The sequence below is a fragment of the Chlorocebus sabaeus genome, chromosome 13 (assembly GCF_047675955.1).
Source record: "Chlorocebus sabaeus isolate Y175 chromosome 13, mChlSab1.0.hap1, whole genome shotgun sequence".
NCBI lineage: Eukaryota > Metazoa > Chordata > Mammalia > Primates > Cercopithecidae > Chlorocebus > Chlorocebus sabaeus.
The window spans coordinates 4,219,631-4,235,260 of record NC_132916.1 but is presented as its reverse complement, the minus strand read 5'-3'; the positions used below and the strand labels follow the sequence as shown (position 1 = coordinate 4,235,260).

The 15,630-nt window shown below is 50.8% G+C and overlaps 1 protein-coding gene across 6 annotated transcripts in view; it reads right to left on the bottom strand.

Moving 5' to 3' along the window:
* Nucleotides 1-15,630, bottom strand: part of RPS6KA2 (ribosomal protein S6 kinase A2) — a 452,505-nt gene that overhangs the window by 69,854 nt on the left and 367,021 nt on the right. For all 6 annotated transcript variants that reach the window (XM_008007794.3, XM_008007793.3, XM_073022282.1 and 3 more), the window contains 4 exons: nucleotides 14,640-14,677; nucleotides 13,709-13,851; nucleotides 5,702-5,772; nucleotides 3,852-3,940 (listed from right to left, as the gene is read on the bottom strand). In XM_008007794.3, coding sequence (XP_008005985.2) covers nucleotides 3,852-3,940; nucleotides 5,702-5,772; nucleotides 13,709-13,851; nucleotides 14,640-14,677 — 341 coding nt within the window. The remainder of the gene's footprint in view (nucleotides 1-3,851; nucleotides 3,941-5,701; nucleotides 5,773-13,708; nucleotides 13,852-14,639; nucleotides 14,678-15,630) is intronic.

Here is a 15,630-nt window from a genome sequence, read left to right as displayed (position 1 = left end):
CATCCTCATCAACAGCACCGTGCCGGGGGAGACCTGAGGCTTGGAGAAGGACCTGTTCTCCCGGTTCATTAGAAATCCGCCCAGGCAGGGGAACACTGGAGCTGTCCACCCACCCTCTCCCACCGCCCACAGGGCCTGCCTCCCAGACCTATGTGGAGGAGGCAGTGCTTACACCCAGCAGCATAGAGAACACGGGGAGGAGAGCCACAGACACAATAAAGGTGCAACCCAGGGTCACAGAGAAGAACAGCTCTGGACCAGACACTGAAAAGGCTGATGAAATGAGAGCAGGGGCTCTAGACATGGGCAGCCTTCAAGGCTGAGAGACGAGTAGAAATGGCATGCAAAGATGCTTCTGTGCACTTTGCGGTAGTTCACAGCATTGCAAACCTGATTCTAAGGCAGGCATGTTCTGAAGTGGGTTGAAATCCACTGAGCCGGGCAGCAAGCCCCTGACAGTGAGCCTCAGATCCCTCCTGTCTAGGAAGGGTTACTTCTGCATTGCTTTTAGTGCTGACGGAGACTTAAATGAAAAGGACTCAATTTAATTCACAACCTGGAAGACTCAGATCAGAAACATGACCTTTGACATGGCATTTGGACAAACCAGGGTGCTGCCATGCGTTGGCTTAGCTGAGGGGCACACTTTTCAACTTGCATCTGTCTCCAAACATACCCTAAGAAACACCGCCTCCCCTACCTCCCCAGACATACAGTGATGAACAGGGGTCTGCAAACAAAAGGCCAGACCACACCCAGATTTGGGAAAACTGCAGTGAATCGGCAACTTTAGGACACAGGCTGGGACACAGGCCCTTCCTGCCTCTCCCCGCCCAGGCTGTCCCTCTGTCCAAGGCTGCATCTCCCACCATTGGGGACCCCACTCTCAGAGGGTGAGGTCTTGTCCACAATAGGCCCCGTGTGCATAGGGACTCTGGGCACTAAGGGCAAGCGCTGAGCCCTTGCTGCGTGTCCTGAGCTGAGTCACTGTGTAATCGGGGGTGTGCACCAGGACCAGTGAGTGAAAGCCAAAATGCAGACAGCTTTAGGAGCTGCACATCTCTTGGAAACGTGGCTGTGACCCTGGCTAACTACGACTGTCACCACTGATGAAAAGGAGGGGTCCTGATGATTCTTGGTTGGAATCTCAGGTCCCATCTGGGACTTTGCTGAGGGGTCCTAGTAACAACAATGTGGCAAAAATTCTGTTTGGTTGGCAGGTTCCTCCAAACCATGAACCCTACACACACCTGTGAGCGCACACACACACACACAGGCACACAGTGCCTACCCTGACCAGGCGTCCTCCTCTCTGGTCCCAAGCACTCTCTATCCTGGGCCTCCCATCTCATTATCGCCCTCAACTGGCATCTCGGTGACTTGGGGCTGCTCTGCTGGGGCCTTCAGCTTTCTCCACGGCACTGTTGGTGAATACCCCTCTAAGGAACCTGCCTCTGTCTGGGTGACGGTTCCCCAGCCTCTCAGACCCTCGACTGGGGACAGTGCTGTAAAATGTGTACAGTGATCTGCCAGCTAGTTTTCATCCAATGCACTGGACACAGTCCTTTCCACAGACACCAGCACAGGGCCCTGCCAGGTGGCGTTGGGGGCTGGGTCCAACGGTGTCGCCATGTGCCCTGGCACAGATGTACTGTGGTGTGGGTGGCACGGGCTCCACTGCAGGGCGAGTCTACACTCTCCAGCCACGCGGGCTGCAATTCAGTCTAGACTCTGGCCCTTCCATGTCAGTACCAGCAATGTGGAGATTCTGAAGAGGGGGACTTTGCCAATGTCAGGAGATGTTTGATCATCACGGGGTGGGGGTGGGGATGCTGCTAAACAGCCCCAATGCACGGAGCAGCTCCTAAAACAAGAATTAACCAGCCCAAACGGTGCAGCACCATGGCCGAGACACTGTCCTCCAGCCCCAGGCCGTGGTGTGGACGTTTCGTAATTGATTCAATGACTTCCTTATCGATCGAGGCTTACTTCATCTTCAGGTCTTTGTTAAACAGGAAGATACTTGGTAAACACTGTTTATTTGTATCCCTTTTATGCGGGTATGGCTATTTTTGTTGGAGAGATTTCTGGCAGTAACACTTCTGGGCAAAAGGGTGCATACGTTTAACATTTTGATGGTTTTACCAAGGTGCTGAAATGTTGCAGGGATTTACTCTCGACACACACCCATGTGCCCTGGGCTTTCTGGATTGGCCTGCAGTGACCGGCAGACAGTGATGGCAGAACACCCTGTGACATCACTGTGCCACGGGGAACTCACCATGTCACCTGCTCTCACGTCACCTATGCCACGGGGAGCTCACCGTGTCACCTGCTCTCATGTCATCCACGCCACGGGGAGCTCACCGTGTCACCTGCTCTCACGGCTCCCACGCCACAGGGAGCTCACCGTGTCACTTGCTCTCCTGGTAGCCACGCTTGGCAAGTAGAGGTGCTCGGTGACAAGGAGGAATTGCTTTACTGCGTGGTGTGGAAGAATGGAAATAGGCCAACTGGACAAAGGCATCGACAGTGGGTGATCACTGAAAGGTCTGTAAAGTGGGATTTAAAATATCTGCTTACATGGAGAAGAATTGCCTCATAAAGACAACTATGGGACATCCTTATATAAAGAAAAGAATTCCTATGAAGACGAATCCACAGGAAGGAAGAGTGGTTTACGTGATAAAAATCTGGATTAGAAGTTGGATGTAAATGTGTTTAATTAGGTGAATACAACTATGACAATTCATTACAAGATGAATTTCATGGGAATTACTACTCAGTACTTTAAATACATAGATGTTGATTTTTAAAAATCACCTTAACTCCTTTTTTCTAAGATCACAAAGTTACATATCAATTACCTCATACTGTGAAAATATTACTGTGGAGTAGGAAGGTACTTTTGATTAGCTTCACTTTTAAACACTGAAGGATTGCAAATTAATACAAAAGTTCCCTGCAATGGAAGCTGATGTGGGGAAGAAGCTAAATGGGTCCATCTTTCTTTGGTGTTGGGGCATGAAGAGAGGAAAATCTAGTATTTTTTCTGAAATGAAATATTTCCTGATTTAACTTTTGACTTCCCCTCTGATATGTCTTCTATCTGTGACGTTAGAGTTAAAAAAAAAAAAAAAAAAAAAAAAACCAGAACAGAACGTGTTCCTTTTGTTGTCGTGTGTAATAAAATAACCCGAAACACCCTGCTCTGGCCGCTGTCTGAACCGGAAACACCAGCTCCGGCTGCTGTCTGAACCGGAAACACCCTGCTCCGGCTGCTGTCTGAACCGGAAACACCTTGCTCCGGCTGCTGTCTGAACCGGAAACACCCTGCTCCGGATGCTGTCTGACTCTGAGACAACACGGCCACGCCCACTCGCTAAGACCTGCTCAGCCCACGGAGTAACCCTCAATACACTGTCACATACACAAAAAGAAAATCAATCAGTAGTTAATATTAAAGTAGATCCTGATTTTAACAGTTGTGGAGGTTTCTTAATTTAGGGAGAATTAAATTAGAAGCAGCTTTTCAACAGTTCTGTCCTTAGCTTATAGACTTTCAAAACTCAGGGAAGTCAGATTGGTAGAATACTACCATTTTGGGTAAAACCAGTGGCTGTCAGAAAACAGCTTATGGTATTTTGGCAGCAACTATGTGTTTTAGAAGCTGTGAAGGGGCCTCTTTTCCTGGAGCTCAGATGGCACTGGTACTATTTCAACCTCTAGGTGAGGTCTGTTTTCAGTGACCTCAGTCGGCATTGGGCCAGAGCAGGTGGGTAGCCCTCCACTGTGGCTCGGGGGGCAGCACCCTGCATGTTCCCATGGTGGGGTGTCCTGGGGACTCTTACCCAGCCGGTTGCAGGGGTTTCGTTTGAAGAGAGCTCGCAGCAAACTCTGTGCCTCCCCACTGAGAAACTGCGGCATCCCCAGCTTGGCTCTGAAAAACAGAATCCTATTTTAGGATCTATTTTAGGAGAACAAGGACAAGCTATAAAGAGGGCCCCAGTCAGCATTCAGAGACCTCAGTCACAGTCACCCAGAGCAGCCGTACTCTAACATGTGGGTCTTAGGACCCTTTTATGCTTTAAAAGTTACTGAGGACACCAAAGAGCTTTTGTTTATGTAGAATACAGCTGTGATATTTACCACAGTAGAAAGTAAAGTGAGAAATCTGTGAAATTTATATTTAATTCATTTTAATAAATATTTTTATTAATAAATGTATTATTTAATAAAATCATTAAAACACAGTAACACTCTCATTAACATAAATAGCATTGTTAATGGAAATTATCTATGTTTTCCCAAACAAACATATAAAAAGCCTTTCGTGGTGGTGTTCTGCATTTTGGTGGGTCTTTTCCTGGCTCACAGGAGACAGCTGGACCCTCTTGTCTGCCCTGTGCTCAGTCTGTTGCGATGCTACGAAGAAAACCTGCGAGAGGAGGACCTGCAAACCCCAGGAGGGTCTCAGGGCCACCAGGGTCTTCAGAGCACACTGAGAACTCCGGGCACAGAGCCTGGTGCTCCCCTCCAGAAATTCTCCATCCCTCCCAAGTGGAATGCCCTGAGGACACACCACACCCGTGACTTGCTGTCAGGGATTATTCCAGCTTTAGAAAAAGTAAAGAACGTGTTCTCCCTTAAAATTCGAATAACGAGAATCACGCGAAGGTCCTGACTTGCAGCTCTTAGTGTCTGCTGCAATTCAAGGTCCCTTGATGGAGGAAAAGGCTGATTAAATAAAAAGACACTCCTTAGCTTTACAAAAGCATCCTCACGATGGAGCTTCCTTCACTCCCCTCTCTCCTTCCATCTACATAAGGACAGAGCTTACAAAAGCTGAGCTGGTGGTGTTTTAGGTGATTCCCAATTTTATCAAAGTTACGTGTCCATTTGCAAACAGAGTTGGCAAGAGTGGCTCATGAGGACAAATGGCTTTACGACTCCTCCACCAAGTGGCCTCACTTAGGAAGGAACTGATTAGGGGCTCCCAGCCTCTCTGTTTCCTGCCCTCCTTCCATCTGCTCTGGGACAGTGATGGTCGGCGGTGTCTGCTCACATTTAGGATTCTATGGCAAGGTGGCATGGGGATCAGGCTTCTTCCTACAGTCTGAGAGCAAAACCTTGGCTTAGTAAATGATTTTTCATGATAATTAAGCAGAAAATGGTTTGTAACCAGTCACAGGGTAAAATAATACTGAGTCCTGCCAAGGTCAACCAGGAGTGCTATAAGAATGCGGTCAGCAGGTGGGGAGGGAAAGGAGACCCCTGCTCTTGTGATCTCTCTGGACAAGGCCCTGTAGGCCTTGTGTCTTTTTCTGTCTACACTTTGCTTCTGGGAGGTCACCAATCATCACAGTTGAAAACCAGCCACTACACATTCTAAGTGACTTACTGATGGAAAACTATCTATGGTAGAAGAGTCCACCAGAACCACTCAGCAGGATGAGCCAAACCAGCAACTGCTCCCTTGACCCACTGTCACTAGAATGCCCAGCACCCTATCACCACTGCTACTGGTGGAAGAGCGCTACCATTTTGTGTAAAACCGTGACTTTTAGAAAACAGCTTACAATACTTCGGCACTGTAAGCCTAGCAATGTAATCAGAACTTCACAGTTCCAGGTTCAGAGGCGGCAGCTCTTGATATCAGAAGGTGTTCACAGGTCTCTGGGGTGGCTCCCACACTACTCACTTGAGGATGAGGGCCATGGTCTCCTTCCTGTCCTTCCCCTGGAACGGCAGGGACCCCGTGAGCATCTCGAACTGCAGAGAAACACAGAGCACAGTGAGTTCATTCATCCAGACAGACCTGGCTTAATGGCGAAGCACCCTAGCAGGGCAGCTTGCTACCATGTCCATTTCCACATTCGAAATCTCCATCAGTCAAGTGTAACCACTGGTCTACGTGCTTGTGGTACAACAGTGACTAAAACTGCCTCACAGAGCTTGCCATTTGGTGGATGAGACGGGTGAATGACAGGTATGGTAGATAATCACACTCTGTGGCAGGCCAGCAGGCGCTGAGTATGGCCCAGAAAAGAGGCAGAGCGGGGTCCTGTGGTCAGGCAGTTTGGACGAACACGTCTTACATGCGGTTTAGGACCCTGTCCTGCCCTGGCAGGTGCCGTGGAAGGGATGAGCTAGGAGGAGGAGGAGGAGAACAGCTAGCTCATGTTGAACACCCATGCATGCCAGGATGCAGGGCCCAGAGTGCTGCCAGCACGAGATAGACCTGACCATGGCCATTAGCCTCTGATGAGGACAATACGGCACAGCAACCTCTCAGATACAGCTGCCACACCCTACATCCTTATTTTGTTATTACTGGACATCTGCCAGGACGGAGCTTGAGATAAGGAGGGGACCGAGCGCAGCCTTTTCTGAGCATGAGTTTCTTTCTTGCACCAACTCCCCCAGGCACATGCAGCGGTGATTACACGCACTCTGGAAGCAGTAACCCGGAATGGTCTCATCAGAGCAAGGTGCACAGCTGACCGCTTCTCACAAAAGAAACTAGGGTGGCGGCAGCAACCAATCTTTTCATAAAGATCCTGAATCTAAGTGAAATGTGCCCAAGGATCAATCCTACTCCATGTCTTTCAAGTCAGTTTAAATTATGGGGAAGCAGGTGTTTACGCGGTCTTATTGAATTCTCTCTCATCTTTATTTTTTAGTGCATGTGTCTCTGCCCTTTTAGAATTCATCCTCCAGCATTCATCCTTTGCAGTTTGAAAATCTTGGATACACAAAGTAGAAAGACCAAAAAAAAAAAAAAAATCACGCAGAATTCCATTACCCAAAGATATCCAAAATTAACATTTGTTAGTTCCTCCTAGTAATCTTTTCTAGCTGTTTTTTATTTTGTTTTAAAAACACAGATAAGGTTTTGTATACTAACTTTTCACAGAATAATATAAAACTTTCAATGGTTATGATGAAATCTTTGTAATATCACTTAACAAACATGTGGATATGCCGAAATGTAATCGTGAGTGTATCTACTGCTGTACACTTAGGACATTTCCAATTTTCTGCTATTATAAGTGCTACTGAAATGTGCACAGATGATTTCCTAAGATTTGGATTTATTCTTACGATAGGCTGCTAGGAGTGAAATTATAATCTTAAAGAAATGAATGCATTTAAGGCTTTTAATATTACCAGTCTGCTTTCTGAAAACAACATTTTAAAAGAAATGGAAACTTTTCCACCAGCTCTGACGTTTGAAGCCTTTTCTGTCACATTAAAATGTGCTGTCCATCCTGTGCACAGAGTAAGTGAGGGAACTCAGAGCAGACAGGCTGCAGGCAATCAATAAATACAAAAGTAATAAAAAGCAGGCGGAAGGGGGTCCAGATGAGAATTGAAAAAGAGACAAGTGTAATTAAATTGGAAAGGCCAGAATGCTCTGACTGGCAGATGAGCTGTTCGTCTGGTAAAACAGGATGAAAGTTTATAAGCTAATCACACACACTGAAATATCTCTCAGAATAGAATTGTATTAGCAAAGGGAACTCCTTTCCTATGCTGCTCTTTCTCCTTTTTGAGTCTATTAATAGCACTATGAAATCCCATTTCCAAGGACAAGACTTCTGGCTCTGTGAAATGAGAAAGCTGTCATCCCGTACACACCGTTTAATCCTTGTTACACAAATGGTACCTATCCGGATGCCTGGATAGCATTTATTTTTTGCTGATGGACTGGTATCTTGCATACATTTGTTTGGTGATATTTCTTCTTTTCTTTTCTTTTTTTTTTTTTTTTTGAGATGGAGTCTTGCACTGTCACCCAGGCTGGAGTGCAAGGGCACAATCTCGGCTCACTGCAACCTCCGCCCGCTGGGTTCAAGTGATTCTGTCTCTGCCTCCCGAGTAGCTGGGACTACAGGCATGCACCACCATGCCTGGCTAATTTTTGTTTTTTGTTTTTTGTTTTTTTTTAAGTAGAGACAGGGTTTCACCATGTTGGCCAGGCTGGTCTTGAACTCCTGACCTCAAGTGATCCATCCGCCTTGGCCTCCCAAAGTGCTGGGATTACAGGTGTGAGCCACCGTGCCTGGTCTGGTGATTTATTTTTAGCTTTTGAAGATGATTCCCTTGTGATCAGGAAACACACCGCTTTGTGTTTCTCTCTCCTCCTCCCCTTCTTTCTCCATCCACATAGTAGAAGGTCCCCAACCATCTATTCAGCCAGAAAACACCCAGCACAGCACCCACGGATATTCAATAACTGCTTCTTGGTGATGAAGGTGCTGCTGATGGTGGGGTGATACTGAGGGTGAGGTGTGGACTCTGCAGCCTCCACCAGCCATGGGGTTCTGCTGCCTTTCCTATGCCCTTATCCACCCCTTCCTGTGGAGAAGGGAGATAATTTCAGTATGGTCGTCTGAATCGAGCTGCCCGGGAACTTTTCAGTACTGAAGCATTACTGACTCAGGCTGCTGATGAGTTTCTTGGGACGTTATTTACAGTGAGACTTTTGGCGTTTTGTTGAGCAGCACTGAGGCTGGCCAAGGCCTCCGGGGTGAACTGAGAAAAGCCAAGGTTCATCTTGGGGTCCCACAGTCAAGTACACGCACCGGGGGAGGGAGGACACTCCAAGGGATTCTTTCCCAGTTGGCACCGAGACCAGGCTGCAGACAGGCACAGAGGGGCTCAAGGAGATGCAGCCACAGCTCCACAGGGTGCAGGCCCCATGCTTCTGGGAAGGTAATTGGACAGACATAATGCAGTGCTTCTCAACTGGGATCACTGTTGTATGCCAGGGGACATTTCCTAACGACTAGAGACATTTCTGGCTGTCATGCCCGGGGGTCCTGGTGCTACAGGCATCCAGTGAGGGAGGCATGGATGCTGCTAAACATCCTATGACACACAGGGCGTCCCACAACAAGGAAGTGTCCAGTCCTAACCTCAACAGTGCTGGCTGAGAAGCCTTGTCTAAAGGGACAGCCAAGGAACCTGGAAAGAGTGGCGGTCCCAGCACAGGCAGGACATGCCTCATGGAGGCCAGTGGTACTGGGGGCAGGGGAAGGAGGAGACTCTGGGAAGCGTGGGGCCCCCACAGTCAAGACGTTTGCCTGTGTCACCCTTGGTGACAGAAGCCTCGATTTCAAGTTTACTTGGTCGATCACCGTTCTTAAAAGGGCACCAAAAGCAAGCTAACATTTTCATTTGAAAACAGGTGAGGACAAGCCCTGTCCTGAGATAGGTGACTCAAAGTGGCAGAGGGCCTGGCTTTGCCGGTATGGAGGGGCTGGGTCTTGGACAGCTGTGTTGATCCATGCCCGTGTGTGGAAGTCCCTGTGTGCACAGATACACGCCCTCTAATCCAAGCTGCTCTCGGTCCACGTGCTGCATCCAACTCCAAGTGCCAAGAATCTCAGTCTCCAAACAGCCTTGGAAGGTGCCATTCCTCACAACCGTCTACAGATGAATGGTCCAGCTGCAAGCAGCAGAGCCTGAGCTCAGAACCATCCGTGTTTGCTATGGTGGCATAAGGACACACCACACGGCACCTGAGGTGGGATATTCAGAACATTCCGTGCCCGTGGTTAAGAAACGGGAGAAGGATAAAGTGGTCTCATGAAACCAGAGTGCTCAAGAGATGCTTTAGATGTTTACAAAACACAACCCAAACATCCTTCTAGAAAGTGGCTCCAGCCTGGCATAGAGGAGTGCTGGAAATTCTACAAACGTCACCATGCAGCTGGCCACCAGGTTTGCACGTTCTTCTCCAGGTACAAGCTCCTAATTTCAGAGACGGAATTTTATTCAGGGACACTGACTTCCCGCCCCTGGCACAGGCGTCCTTCCTTCCAGGTCTGTGGAGGGCACTTGTGGATGCTGCTCCTCGGGAAGAGATCCCAGCACACATCCATCTCCAGGGGATGGACGGCCGCCCACACATGAGGACCACTCCCTCAGCACGCGGCTTCCAGGGTCTCAGCCTTCTTTTAAAACAAGGCCCCTCACACGCACAACGGCTCTGCACCGATCCCCTTACAAGGCTTGGGTAAGATATGACTTGAAAGGTCACCCGAGGCCCATCTCTTAGCTGCAAATGAGAATTCAGAAGTCACTTCTGATGCCGCCCACGGAAGTGTGGGAAGCGTGAGGCCCCCACAGTCAAGACCTTTGCCTGTGTGCGGCCCGTCACCACGTGGGCGGGCGGGACTAAATGAGAATGTGTTTCTGGGACAATATGTGATCTTGGGCCCGACACTTAGGATCTTTGAGCTTTAGTTTTCATTTTTGTGCATAGAAAGAATACAGTCTTTCCTGCCGGATTGAAGATTGCCAGGTTGAGATCCAATGTGAAGATGGCCGGGCAGCCTTAGCTTATGGTCACCACTGCAACAGCCAGCCCTGCCTCGGGCTCGAGAGGGACACAGCCGTTCTGGAGCTGGACCCCTTCCCCAGCTGTCACGAGCCACTGAACGTGGGACAATCCCAGCAAACAAGTGAACAATTCAGTAAGAAATGTCCTGTGCCCAGGGAGGCACGCAGGAGGAGGGTGCCTGGTGTGTTGACGTGCCGGGCAGTGCTGGGCCAGGCCTCCTTCAGAAGCTCTCAATGCCATCTTCTCCACACTCTAGGGATGGGGAGGGCGGGGACTCCAGGACGGGTGAAGGCCTCCGGGTACTGGGTCTGGGTGTGGGTGCCTCTCTGCTTCCACTCTGGTGTCCTCACTCCCTCATGGGTCCCTTGGAGGCCTGGCCGGGTACAGGCATTTTGTCTGTGCTGGGGCATCTTGGGTAAGGGTGACTGGTGTTTAAGAAACTCCACGTGCCAGGAGACACTCAGAGAGACAGACAATGACGATACAAGATGGTAGATGTTAGAGCAGTGGCAAGCCAGGAGTGCCGAGAAGACACCGAAGCCAGAGCCACCAGCCAGAGCCACCAACCCTGCCAGGGTCAGCAAAGGCCACTGGCGGTGGCGCTTCTGTCTTAGGGCTGATGGTGGGAGGGAACCCGGAAGGAGTTTGCTGGAGCAACACGAACGCAACATGCTCTCATTTCCTCTTCTTCTGGCCCCTCCTTTTGTCTCCATCTTTGGATCATTCCTTTGATGTCTTTTCTGTTCTATTTTTTTTTTTTTCTTTCAGCTTCTCCATTTGTTTTTTAAATTTGTAGCAATAAAGGCCAGAAAAGCTGGGTGTGGTGGCTCACTCCTATAGTCCTAGCACTTCCGGAGGCCGAGGCTGACGGATTGCCTGAGCTTGGGGGTTCGAGACCAGCCTGGGCAACACAATGAAACCCTGTCTCTACTAAAATACAAAAAAAAAATTAGCTGGGTGTGGCAGGTGCCTGGAGTCCCAGCTACTTAGGAGGCTGAGGCAGGAGAATTGCTTGAACCTAGGAGACGGAGGTTGCAGTGAGCCGAGATCGCACCACTGCACTCCAGCCTGGGCGACACAGCGAGACTCCGTCTCAAAAACAAACAAACAAAAAAACACAAGAAACAAATTAAAGATATATTTTATATTATGAGAAAGGTTTATGATCTGTTGCCTTAATAGAAGAAACAGAAGAATATCAACTCCCGCCTCCGCCGACCCCCTAGAAACCTCACAAAACTAAGTCCGTTTGGTTTTGACTTATATGTGGTGTTTTGGCTGCGCTTTTCTCTGCTAAGGTACTCCTCTCCACTCCAGCCTGGCCTCTTGTTCTTTTAAATATCGGTTCGCCTGAGAGCCGGGTGACAGCATTTTACGACCTTGTTCATTACACAAAGGCTGGCCTGAAGCACTGCTGTATGGGCCACTCGTGAGCCCAGAGTTACAGGATAGGACCCAGAGACAGGAGGATGCCAGGAGCCCTTTCAGGGAGCCTGGGTGTGCACTGTGGCCAGCCCTGCTCTCTGGGGGAATTTGGGGTTCTCAGGAGGGGTGTAAGAACTGGAATCTCTCCTGAAGTCACAGACCATAAGCTTGGACCCATAGCCCAGCGCTGGCAAAGGCAACGTCAGACTTCCCTGCGCCAGCAAAATGTGCACCAGCATGGGAGGCCTCCACAAGGCTATCCCCGCTGCCCTCACTCACCACTCACCAGCCAGGGTCACACAGGAAACCGACATATGTGGAAGGGAGTGGAGCCACCCCCAAGACAGCAAAGCGAACCTGTCTCACTGACGTATCTAAAGAAAAACTCTTTCAGGGGAAGGAAAGCTAGAGGTGGTCTCAGATGATGGTGGGGTAAGACTTAGCTCAGTGGTCTCCACATGGAGATGAAAGCAGAGGTAGTCTCAGAGGTGACTGTGGGGGACTTAGCTCAGTGTTCTCTGCATGGACAGGAAAGCAGAAGTAGTTATCAGAGGTGACCATGGGGGACTTAGCTCGGTAGTCTCCATGTGGAGAGGACCTGCCCCTTAGCTGGTGCCACTGAAGGTCTGAATAATAATAAAAAATAAATCCACAGCGGCATCCTCTTGGCTGAGCTCGTGGGCCCCTCGCTTTGCTGCAGGCATTCTCTCAATGTGAGTCATGCCTGTGCTCACGTGTTGAGCTGCATGACTGTCTCTGTTGTGACTCTCTGTACCAGGCAGGAATGACCAGGGAGGGAAGGGGCTTCCACAGGCAGGAGCAGCCACGAATGTGATGTGGGCATCTGACTGCGAATTGGATTTCTGGGTTAGGCTGTGGACATCCATCTCCGGAGCTCGTCTAATGTATGTCTGCCCCTCAGGGAGAGGTGAGCAGCCCGTGCGGGCACGTGGGACACAGTCAGGGTCTGTGAGCTCCTGGGGCTGAGGCCAGAGCCTAGAGAGTGGTGCAGTGAAGTGACCCAAGTGGCAAAGGACCAGTGAGGCCTTGGGCACCAGCCAGGGGTTCCCCAGGAGACACCACAGGACTCAGCACTGGGGTTCCCTAGCAAGGGGACGAGGAGTGGGGTGTGGTGGGAGGCGGGAGGAGAGGTGGCCTGAACTCTGAAGGGAACTGAGATTGGCAGGCATACAGTTCCGCCACACGCCAGCGAAACAACCTTCATCCCATTTCCTAAAGTGCTCACGGCCTGAGTTTCCTCCTGCGTGTGATGCACAGGCTGGAGTGCGGGATACCCCTGAAATGCCACAACCCCATTGTCATCCAGGTCAGATTCCAGAGCACTCACTGCACGTCTGCTCCACCCTGAGGTCACGAGCCCCCTGCCCAGCTGGGAGGGTGGGATTGGCGGAGGGAGGGAGGGTCCTCTGAGGATCGGAAAAGGAGCCCACGCCGTTCCTACGGTGCAGAAGACCCCGTCCAAACCGGGTTCGGTTATGCACTCTGTCTGTTCAAACGTGACAGAGACAATTCACTTTTCCAGACGCCGATGCAAAAATGCCTAACTCCATGTACGTCTCAGTCTGTAACTAAGTGCAAGGATTCTGAGTTTAAATAAGAAAAATATTTTCATACGAAAATCATGGCGTCTCTTGTAATCATCACGCTAAGCCCAAAGAGCACAAAGCATAAAGAGGGTTCAACTCCTCACATGTCTGCGTTCTCGTTTGCATCCCAGCCCCGCTTTCTGAGGTGGGGACGCGGGATGGGGAGGAGGCTGCCGGGAAATGCTTGGCCTGGACACTTGCCTTGTGTCCCAAGCCCTCAGGCACTGCCTTCTTCCACATTCCGGGACCTCTGAACCAACCTGGGGACAGGGGTCCACGTGGGGAACAGCCGCCATAGCACGGAAGAGGGTCGGGGCAGGCTCACCATGAGCACGCCGAAAGACCACCAGTCGGCACTCTGCGTGTGTCCTCGCCGGTTCACCACCTCGGGTGCCATGTACTCGATTGTCCCGCAGAAGGAGTACGCTCTCTTGTCGTGGTCAATGGCCTCCTTACTCAGGCCGAAATCTACATGCAAACAAAGCACACACACTGCCTCAGTCTCTGGGTGTGTTTGGGGAAACAAAGCACACACACTGCCTCAGTCTCTGGGTGTGTTCGGGGGTACCCACACAGGTGGGCATCAGTGTCCTTCTGTGGGCTCTGCCCCCTCTCCAGGTGGGTGTGGCAGAGCCCTGCTCAGCGAAAGCAGGACCACGTGAGCTTGCCTTCGGGCAATAGGGAACTCATACAAATGGGGTGTCCTGAGACTAGAGTAGCTGTTTCCAGTTTGACTGAACTTGCCGGTGGCTTAGATAGAAACAGGGAGGGCAGTCACGTGGCCACCACCACAGTCCAGGGAGTGAGGAGGAGGCAGGGACAGCATCAGTGAGGACAGCAGTGCAGGCCGCACTCCAGCGACACTCCACATGTCTGCCCTCAGGTTGGCACTGGGCATCAGCAAGGCCCACATTGCAGGCCGCACTCCAGCGAGACACCAGATGTCTGCCCTAAGGTCAGCACTGGGCACTGGGGCTCCTGAACTAAACACTCAGTGATACTAAGGAGCCCAGCAAACAGAGCGTGGCGGGGGAGAGGGAAAAGAAGGGGCCACCGGGGAAGCTGCATGGTTCTGGAGGTTACGAAGACGTACAATGCCATAACCAGTCTGTAGCTATACAAAATTCTGCCAAATCAGAGACAAGCATCTGGCAAAGGGAAGGGTGGTCTAAATAAGGGGGCTTGGGCTTTGAGGTGGGCCCCCGTTACCAGGGCTGAGATGAAGCCACGGAGGCAGCCTGCCATCTTTTACAAACCTGTGATCTTAATATGTCCCTCTTCATCCAGGAGGATGCTAAAAGAAAGGGAAAGAAAACAGATGATTTAGAGAGAGACCCAGGCTGCTGACAGGCACGCAGAGCTCTGAGGGGAGCTGCGGGGCAGCTGCGGGTGGACGTCTTCAGGGAGCCCTGATGAAGCTGGCCCAGGAGGTCCCCATGGCTTGTGCAGTGGGCTTTCCCATCCTGCCTCCCTTCTCCACAGCTCCCAGCTCAACAACGCATTTGCTGCCACACCTCCTGGACAAAGGGATGTGTGTTCTTGCAGCTGGGGGACTGCTGGCTTTAGACCTTCGTGGGTCCCCAGGGAAGGTCTGGGAGCCCTCCAGACTACTGTGCACCAAGCACAGGTGGAGAGTGTCCTGGGACCGCCCTGGCCTGTGGAGACCCAGAGCCTCGCAGAAAGAATGTTTCTGCAATCGGGATCCCTTTGATGTCCAAAGACCCCCTTCTTCTCCCATGTATCCTCCCCTGATCCCCGCCCTGGCTCTTGAGACCTATCCCAGGTGAAGCCTGCACAAGCAGGGGCCATGGCACCAAGGAGCTTCAGGCTTCAGCAGGTACATCTTGGGATGAGACCTGCTCCCCGCTTGGCACCCCTGCGGGTCAGTGGGTCCCTGTCTTGTTCCCTGCCAAGCCCTTGTCACGCCACGTGCCTGACATGAGAGTTGCCTTTGCTCCTCCCAGGTATCCTGCCGTGGGGTGGACCCCGCATAGAGAATGGAGGCAGGGTCCGTAAAGGGCTGGGTGCAGGTGTAAATCCCTTCTTCCCTGAACGTCAGGCTGGAGTCTGGGCTGTGATACCTTGACACCCTGTGGCCCCAAACTTTCCCTATTTATTTATTTATTTGGCTGTAATTAAATCCTATCCTTCCAGATGCTGGGAGGTACCAGCCTCGCCCTAAAGAGACCAGGAAGTGGGCTGGAAACAGGCAAGGCTTGGAGGATTCATCTGTGACACCTTTATAGA